General features: G+C 36.4%; 1 protein-coding gene across 1 annotated transcript; it reads left to right on the top strand.

The window, feature by feature from the left end:
* The first annotated feature begins 3,344 nt into the window (after positions 1-3,344).
* On the top strand, positions 3,345-9,031 carry LOC131945180 (kelch-like protein 28). Its single transcript, XM_059306208.1, has 4 exons — positions 3,345-3,369; positions 3,704-3,863; positions 5,438-5,699; positions 6,404-9,031. The coding sequence occupies exons 3-4, from the start codon at positions 5,493-5,495 to the stop codon at positions 8,072-8,074; spliced, it is 1,878 nt and encodes a 625-aa protein (XP_059162191.1). The 5' UTR covers positions 3,345-3,369; positions 3,704-3,863; positions 5,438-5,492; the 3' UTR covers positions 8,075-9,031.
* Positions 9,032-9,617: the final 586 nt, after the last annotated feature.

Raw genomic sequence — 9,617 nt, 5'->3', positions numbered from 1 at the left:
CTAATAATCGCAATTGTCAGTATGGAAATTGCGCTAAAAAGAGTAGCGCACCAACTGAAATATTTCTGTTTCTTATCCAGAGTTTCTTCCCGGCATCTTATAAATGAAACAAGTTAATTAAAAAAGTCTAGTGACATTTATGCGCAATTTCCTTATGTTATCTAAAAATAGCTCTGACGTATACTGCTGGGGTGCGTTCAAGCTAGAAGAACGATCGGTTTGTAGGTGTTTATGTAATTTTAAAATTTGTGACCGAACGAGAGGATATTTTTGAAAACTTTCTTCGGCAATATTGTTCTAAATTATGCCAGGAATCGATTGGTACATGTTTCAAGTTGCTAAGTTGTCTGGTTGCCGAGATATGGGCAAAAAACTGAATGTTTTCGAGGTTTTTTGGCTTTTCAGGGAAATACATGAAAGAAACCCGGAATTTTTATGGCCTATGCTCATTCTCGTAACTTGCTTAACATAATTGCTTTTGGAACTAGTCATCGATATTGCTTCGTTGAGGAGGAGATACGACTTAAAGCCCGGACACACATTCATCCATACATTCATTCATTCATCCATCCATTCCCAGAAATGACGAGTTAATAAACGCAATTCTCCAGAATGGAAATTGCGCTAAAAAGTTAAGTGGCCCCCCCCCCCCCCCACGAACGAACGAAATAGAAATTATATAGAAAATATATACAGGTATCGGTGTACGTGTAGGTATAGGTGTAGATGTAGGTGCAGTTGTAGGAGTAGTTAAGCAAACCACCAAGAAATCTAAGTTAATTTTAAAATAAGTTATCTCTGCTTTGAATTTAAAGTAAATAGTTTATTAAGCAAATTACGGTCAAAGGGAAATAAACATAGAAATATTTCACTTTGTAGTTTAGCCAAAGTTACCTCGCTTAAAAAAAGTTTTGTTTAGATAAATTGAAATTAAAAGTAATAAATACAAATATCTCTATTTATAATTATGCATTTAACAAAAACAGAATTTATCTACACTTAATTGAATACTCTTCAATACGAACAAGCATGTGTTTAATTTAATAAATGAAACTTAAAAAAAAACATACTTAAGCGAGACAACCTTTACCAAACTACATGGTGAATAATTTTCATGTTTGTTTCCCTTTGACCGTATATTTATTACAATTTTTTTGAAACTTCAAAAAGCAGTGACCGATAACAAAGAAACTAGAAATATACAATTATGTTCCATAGACGCATTAAAAGTAGTTTCACAAAGATTTACATAAAAAATATTTCAAATATTATCCCAAATTTAAGTCATTGTTAAATTTTTAAAACTAAGATTTTTTTCGAAGAAAGGGATCATCTATAAAAGACATCACGCTATTTTTTAATTTCAACCTCTTTGTACCGTCGCACATCGAAACATAAAAGCTACACCACTTCCACTAAATTGACGATACCCCTCAGCCTATACCCCCCCCCCCTCCAGATAAAAGAACAGTTATTGATAAATAAATTATACTCTACTAAACTGATTACGTTTTTGTAATTAGGAGTCTAGATCTATATAAAAAAGGATTTAAGAAAAATGAAGCAAATAAATGGTCAAAGGGGAATAAATATGAAAACATTTGAATATGTAGTATAGCCGAGTTTTTACCTCGCTTAAATATTTTCTTGTGATTTTGAAATTGATATTATTAAATAAACATATTACTATTTATTAGTATAGATTTAACAAAGATAAATGACTATCGCTCCAATACGTTTAAAATCTAGAGTTTAGTTACATTTAGAAGCAGATTAGTGGTACTGATTTCCTCTTTGTTTCCCTGCTGGGCCCTGAGGGTAATACATTACATAAGAGATGATATCTCTGGTTGGCTGAGATCTAAGAGCAGCAATCCATGTTACCTACAAGGAGAGGAAGTTTTATGATGGGTTTGAAAGAAATGGGGGCTGGGTATCAGATATCATGGAGGAAGAGACGTAGCGAGGGGGGGGGGGGGGTGCGGACCGCACCGGGTGACACCATTTAGGGGGTGACACCAAGGCGAAAAAATAGCAAAATATATAGAGAAAAACTTGAGGGGGTGCAATTCGAAAGTTTGAGGGGGCGGGGGGTGCAAATCGAATCGAAAGTTTGAGGGGGGGGGGTGCAAATCGAAAATTTGAAAGTTTGTCCCCGGGAAGGGTCGCTACGCCTCTGGTGGGTGACACCATTAAGTACCACACCGGGTGACACCCGACCTCGCTACGCCACTGCATATATGGAGGTGAGAAATTTTGAGGGGGAGGGCAGTGGTACTGATTCCTCTTTGTTCTCCACCTTGCTGGACCATGTGATGGTCATAAATTACATACCATACCATCTCTGCAGGGCTGAGATTTAAGAACAGTAATCTATGTTACCTACAAAAAAAATAAAGCTTTATGGTGGGTTAGAAACAGGTGGGGCTGGATATTTTGTAGGTAAGAAATTTTGAGGGGGAAGCATCGGCATGTGTCTGATTACTTCCATGCTGGACCACGAGGGGCATAAATTACCTAACATGCTACCCAGATTAGTTGCAGAGCTTCTTCAAGACATCTCTTCGGCTCTGCCCCCCCCCCCCCCTCCAAACGAGATGGAATTTATATAGTAAACATATACTTATACTAGTGTCCGCCGCCCCCCCCCCCCCCCCCGGAGAAAAAGTCTAGAAGAAACACTGATTGGTTGAGATCTAAGCAGGGGCGTAGCGAGGGGGTGGGTGGGCGGGGGGTGCGGACCGCACCGGGTGACACCATTTAGGGGGGTGATACCAAGGCAAAAAATAGCAAGATATATAGAGAAAAACTTGAGGGGGGGGGTGCAAATCGAAAGTTTGAGGGGGGGGGGGTGCAAATCGAAAGTTTGAGGAAGGGGGGTGCAAATCGAAAATTTGAAAGTTCGTCCCCGTGAAGGGTCGCTACGCCTCTAGGGGGGTGACACCATTAAGTGCCGCACCGGGTGACACCCGACCTCGCTACGCCACTGGATCTAAGGACATCAGTGGTTGTTACCTTAGAACTAGATTATTGGGGTTTTTGTAGAGGTTAAGTCTGTCGCAAAAGATGTAACATATGTCAATGAATTTTCATTTAAAGGAAAATATGTCTAGTGCAGTTTACGAAACTTACGACCGTCGCCGATGCTTTTTTCTGGTTGCGCATTTTTCTGTTTGCGCTTTTTTCTGGGAACCGAAAATGTTAAATTTTTTAAATACTCCTTCCCTGTTGGTGTTACTTTCGCTCGCGCTTAGTAAACTCTCATTGAAAGTAGATTCTAATTAATTATTAATTTCAGTTTCGTCGGAAAGTGACACTCATTCATTTTTAAAATTAGTTTTAAGATTTAGCTCTAGATTGTAACCGAAAGTAGATCTAAGTACTCTACTAGAATTACTAGATCAAGTAGTATCTAGATCTAGCTAAAAATAAAGAGATCTAAATAATTTAAAATCATCGTTCTAATGACTTAGGCTAGGCTATCTAAATCTATTTTCAAACTATTTTGAAGCATTTTCCAAGTCAAAGTTTAAAATTTTGAGTAGAATAAAAAAAACACCTAGATTATATCTAGATCTAGAGTCTAGACTTCTTTAATGATAATGTGTTTTATTTTGTTATAGAATCTACTTATTGCTTTCTTTATTATTTCTTTTTAAATTCCAAGGAGTAGGATATTTCATTGTCATGGTAATGTATTTAGATTTAGTGACCTCCTTTGCTTAACCGGAAGCCGCCGTTGTTCAGCAAGCTAAACAAAAGAAAAAAGAAGTAAAAAAGTGATGCCAAATGTAGGGAACTTTTGATGACTCATACATTTAATCTGATGCATCTGATTACTGAAAGCAACACAGACAGGGCAGGTATGTAGCATGCGTTCAAATAATAGTGGTTTAGGTTGCGTAATGAATTCTACTAATTAACAGTATTATTGAAATTACGTTTCATTTATTTTATTTATAAAAAACTAAACTTAGGCCTACGGCTTACACAGTTACACAGTTTAAATTTGAATTGAGATCTAAGGTCTAAGAATCTAGATCTAGATCTAGAATCTAGATCTAGATCTAGAATCTAGATCTAATCTAACTAATCAATCTAGATCTAGATCTAGATTAGATCTAGTTCTAGTCTAGATGCCAGACCAGTAGAACTGAGTCAGTCTGAGTAAGATCTAGATCTAGATCTATATACTATATACTATAGATCTAAATTAAAATTATACTTCATAGATCTTGATCTATAATATTAATAATATTTAAATATTAGTCTAGATCTATATAACCTTGGGGCCTATATAAAAAAAAAGTATGTTATATTTATGATATAGAATATAGCATAAGCCTAGAAAAGCCTATACTATACAATATACTCACAAGTAATTATTTTTAAGTCATAGACTCAATCTAGAATTCTAAATTCTTAACTAATAACATAGTATTTTTATAATAGTACAAGAAAGTCTGACACATACTGTCACTGGCTCCTTAAAACTAACGTATGCACCATAGCGCTCATGGAATAACCAAGGGCACCAAATAACACTCTGCCGGGGCACCAGCAGATATGCCTGATTCAATTTATTGAATGACTATAATGCCCCATCTTATGCATAGTCTTTTGTACTGTTTAAAATGAACATAGGCGCCATAGCGCTCACTGGATAGCCAGAGGCGCTAAATAGCATCCATTTTATCCATAGTCTATTGCACTGTATCCACTTTAGATAAACCACTGCACCCATGATGTGGATGTCCACAAAAATGTAACATCTCTCTAAAAACCCACTTCCATATAGGCCTAGTTAAATAGCATGTGTTGTGTATGTATAGCTTGCAATGTGCTGATTAAAGTATATGTTTTAAAAGTAGTTTTTTAAATATGATACACACTTGTTTTATTTTATTTGTAACAATCTTTTACCATATTAGATTACGGATGAATGGTATTAAACTTGTTGAATCTTTAAAAGTCTTATCTCTGCAAAGTACACTTCATTAATGTCTTTCTGACTAGATCCCAGTCTTTAAGAATCATTATTTATAGTGTAAGGGCTAACATGTAAATCGGGGTTAGGTTCATAGTGTAAAGGCTAACCTGAGAATTGGGGTTAGGCTCATAGTGTAAGGGTTAACATTAGGATTGGGGTTATGCTCATCGTGTAAAGGTTAACATCATAGTATAAGAGTGGCCACATAGTACCATAAAGCCTTAAGATTATATCAGACTGTGGTACAATTGTAAATACTTGACCAAATTAAAAAATCAGTATTGGTGAACAGTTATTTAAAACACCAACTACTGTAAAAATGAAATAATTAAGCTCAGTTTTAAATAAAAGGTTAGGCTTTGTTAGGACACTTTGGTAGAATTCACATTGCAATAAAAAATAGGTTGTGTGTAATATATACAATCCCCCCATTCATCACCTGTACAGAGCTTGACTGATGACTTAAAGCCTGAATGAGCTGAAGAAGAACTGAGTGACAAGTATGGAGAGAACTACCCTTGAAAGTGAGGAGCATCACACTGAACTTTTAGAAGAGCTCAAAGCCATGTTTGAAGAAGGGCTTTTGGTTGATGTGACCATGTGTATCCAAGATTGCAGAATTCCTTGCCACAAGGCAGTCCTTGCAGCAGCCAGTCCATACTTTAGGGCCATGTTCACCACTGACTTGCATGAGTCCAGGCAACAAGAGGTATGTGTCACTGTCTCATACGTCATGTTACAATCATGTAGAACAGGCCTATTGTGTAGGCAATACATGACAGCCATGTTCACTTCACTAACTTGCATGAGTCCAGGCAACAAGAGGTATGTACCACTGTCTCATACTTCATGTTCCAATCATGTAGAACAGGCCTATGGTGTAGGCAATACATGACAGCCATGTTCACTTCACTGACTTGCATGAGTTCAGGCAACAAGAGGTATGTGTCACTGTCTCATACTTCATGTTCCAATCATGTGGAACAGGCAATACATGAAAGCTATGTTTTTTAGAATGATGCTTTGTATGATATCAGATTAAATACAAGAACATTACATCCAATTTAAGAATTTTAAAAATTTATTTATTTCACGAAAATTTACCAGCAATATTTTGCTATTCTTTTGAAGTACTTTTTACTGTGCACTTTTCTATCATAATGATTATGTGACCCATACTACCAGGTATTATAGAACATCCCTTTAGCTTTTATGCAGGTCCTATGAAATGTATTTGTAATACTTACTGTTATTAAAAATGTTTTCAAGAAATATAATTAATTTATAAAATTAAAAACTGTATCCATTTTATAAATTTTATTAAATATTTGTTATATGTATCTTAATTGTCTCAAGTGTTTTAAAATAATTCTTTTTTGAAATGAAATTAATTGTTTTAATATGTCCCATTAGGTTTGGCTGCGTGAAACAGATCCTGATGCTGTACGCCTGTTGATTGGATATGCCTACTCAGGCAAACTGGAAATCACATCAGCCAACGCCCAGAGTCTTCTGACGACAGCATCATTGCTGCAGATGTCTACTGTCCAGAAAGCTTGTGCTAAATTCATGGAGTCTCAGCTAGATGAAGCAAACTGTGTTGGCATTCAGTGCTTTGCCTCAGTGCACAACTGTGAAGAGCTGTACACTAAAGCCAAGGAGTTTATAGAAAAAAATTTCACCATTGTTTGCAGGACTGAAGAGTTTTTAGACCTGCCTCTGGACAAGGTTGTGGACATTGTCTCCTCGGATGAGCTGAATGTGGAGAAGGAAGAGATAGTGTATGAAGCTATTGTGACCTGGGTCAGCCATGACATGAAGAACAGGCGGCAGCATCTGGGTGAGCTCATGCTTCACCTCAGGTTCCCATTAGTTGGGGTCAAATTCCTTACAGACGTTGTCTACCAGAACCCTGTGCTGATTGAAAGTGAGAAAGGTCGGGTTCTTATTCGCAACATCAGAATGTTTCTTGAAAACCCAGAGAAGGTCTATAGTGCCAGCAACACTAAAGATCCATTTCCCCTACGGTCTGGTATGATCCAGCCTGAACACTGTATTTTGTTGGTTGGTGGAATTGACCAAAACAAACCCTCAGCCATCAATTGCTACAATCCATTGACTAGAGAGGCATTCTTTATGGCAACATTCCCAGAGTGTGAGGATAAGGCTAGGTACTACTGTGTGGAGGACCCAGCTGTCATTGTCACAGAGGACAACACTGTTTATGCTGCTGGAGGGAACTACATCTACCATGCCAACTACGGGGAGTCACCATCTGATGAAGACTCTGTTTCCTTTGATGATTTTGAAGATGAGGAGTCTGTGAGGAAAGATGTTTACATGTATGACAATGACCACAACAAGTGGATACAGAAGGCCCCCATGTTGTTTCCTAAATCTAATTTTACCCTGGCTTCAGTAGACAATAAAATCTACAGTTTTGGTGGCTTGACACTGAATCAGCACCCGACTGAGATAGTAGAGACGTATGACATTGAGAAGAATCAGTGGAACTATGTGGGCATGATGCCCACCACACTTGTTGATTTAAGCTCAGTGGTCTACAGAGGTGAAATTTACCTCCTAGGGGGCCGGACAGGTGTCGGAGCTCATAACATTGTTATGAAATTTGACCCACGTAAAAATGAATGGACCTCACTCGCTGGTATGCCCACACCAAGATTTAACTTTGGGGCTTGCGTCATTGATAACGAGATTCTAGTGGCAGGGGGGCAGATCTATTCTCATTCCACAAACACCATCCGGCGCGATGCCCTGCGCTCGTGTGAGATCTACAACGTGGAGGCCAACCAGTGGCGCCAGGGACCTGAACTGACTGAAGAAATGTACAACGTTGGCCTCATGCATGTCAATGGGTGTGTGTATGCTTTGGGAACTTCAGAGTACCAGCGATCTCCCTTTAGAATATACCGATACAATGTGGTGTGCCGTCTGGATTTGTCAAGGAAAAGGTGGGAGCAGGTAGAGTCTGATCTGTGTGATATACGGAGCTATGCCTCAGTTGCAGCCAAACTTTACACCAGGAAACTTTCTCAAGTATTCAGACCCGAAGTCGACACTTAACTTGTTCACTTCAGTATCTGTCTCTGTACCCAAGCTCCTTCGTCCCTAAAGATTGTTCAGATCTGTTAAAATTCACTTGATTCTAGAATGTTCATATTACAAAGCTAGCTTTTATTGTGATTTATTTAACATAAAATGATCTTAACTGTGACTATATTTATCATTAGCTGTTAACATTTCAAAACAAAATTAAAGGAGTTGTTCCTATTGTTGTTAACTATCTTGCATTAAAATTTCTTCTAGCATTTGTCTAAAAATACATTGGCTTAGTAATTAATGTGAAGTTGAGTGGAAAGTAAAAGAATAATTTTCTAGTTTATTTCTAATTTATCTTGTATTGCATGTGCTAAAGTAGTAATGAGCAATGTTAAATAACTGCCAGCAATGAAATTTTGTTCACGACATATATGTCAAGGGTCATCAGTCTCTCCATCTGGCAACACACTGAACCACATGCCTTGTCATATTATGCAAATTTACATTTACTACCGGGGTAGACAAAGATAAAGCAGAAAATCTATTGTAGCATTGACCAATGTAAATTAGGAACCAAATATGAGTAAGTTTTTATACATTTAGTCATGTTTTACTATCAACGTTAAAGAAAGTGGTTTTGCGTGATTCACATATTGCATGCTAGCTGTGTCAGCAAAATGCAGGTAAAAGACATTTTATGAAAAACATCACATTTTAAGCTCCTACTATCCTTTGCTGCATTTCTGCTTACATTGCTTTTTGCAATCACATTTGTTAGATGAGATCAAAGCACTAGCTTAGGTCAACAGGGTGAAGTGAGCAGTTACCATCTACCAGTGTATACATTAAACCCACATTTGTATTTAATGTACATGTCTCAATGAACAACAAAAAACTTTTCTTGGACACACTGGTTTTAAAATTTGGAGGGCAAATTTAAAACCAAAGATGTTAAGATTTTTAGTTTTAAAAAAAAGTGCAATGTTACTTAATCTTTTTTTAATCTTCAAATTTATTTATGAAATAAAAATGTATTACTATATTTGTAACTTAAGTACTGTGTTATTGGAATTTTAAAATTCTCTTTTTTTAAGTTAACTTTTATATCAAGTTGTGACTTTCAATTTATTTTCATTCATTATGCTATGAACAAGCAAGCATGGCTTTTAATGTTTTTGTATGTACAGCTTGCCATACTCATAATGCTCTCAAATATTGAAATGATTTAGTTGTTTAAATGAATTTTAAAACACAATTAACATCAGAACTGATATGTTTATAAATGCTACACTGCTTAGTTTTATAAAAAAAAATAAGATGATAAAAAATGTCAGTAACCTGTATAACACATTTATAGAGAATTTTTCAAAATTTTGTTATACAAATCTAGCTGTTTAGTCCTTTTTACTAACACATTTCTAGGTAGGTTATATTACAAAAAGTAATAATTTTATAATTTGATACAGATATTACATTCTCAATATTTATTATCAAACTAGTAATATTGAAAGTATTTTATGTCATTTATTTCGAGGCTTTTATTTCGTCATCAGGTTGATCTCTGTCT

The sequence above is a fragment of the Physella acuta genome, unplaced genomic scaffold (assembly GCF_028476545.2).
Source record: "Physella acuta isolate Inbredline_101_S28 unplaced genomic scaffold, ASM2847654v3 ptg000531l, whole genome shotgun sequence".
In the NCBI taxonomy this organism is placed as follows: domain Eukaryota; kingdom Metazoa; phylum Mollusca; class Gastropoda; family Physidae; genus Physella; species Physella acuta.
The sequence above is the reverse complement of the archived record's forward strand: the minus strand, read 5'-3'. Positions and strand labels throughout refer to the sequence as shown.

Bases quoted from the DNA above. Each gene is read 5' to 3' on its own strand.
- LOC131945180 (XM_059306208.1), top strand. From the start codon at position 5,493: ATGGAGAGAACTACCCTTGAAAGTGAGGAGCATCACACTGAACTTTTA. The intron at 5,700-6,403 runs GTATGTGTCACT...ATGTCCCATTAG, and splicing joins ATGAGTCCAGGCAACAAGAG to GTTTGGCTGCGTGAAACAGA.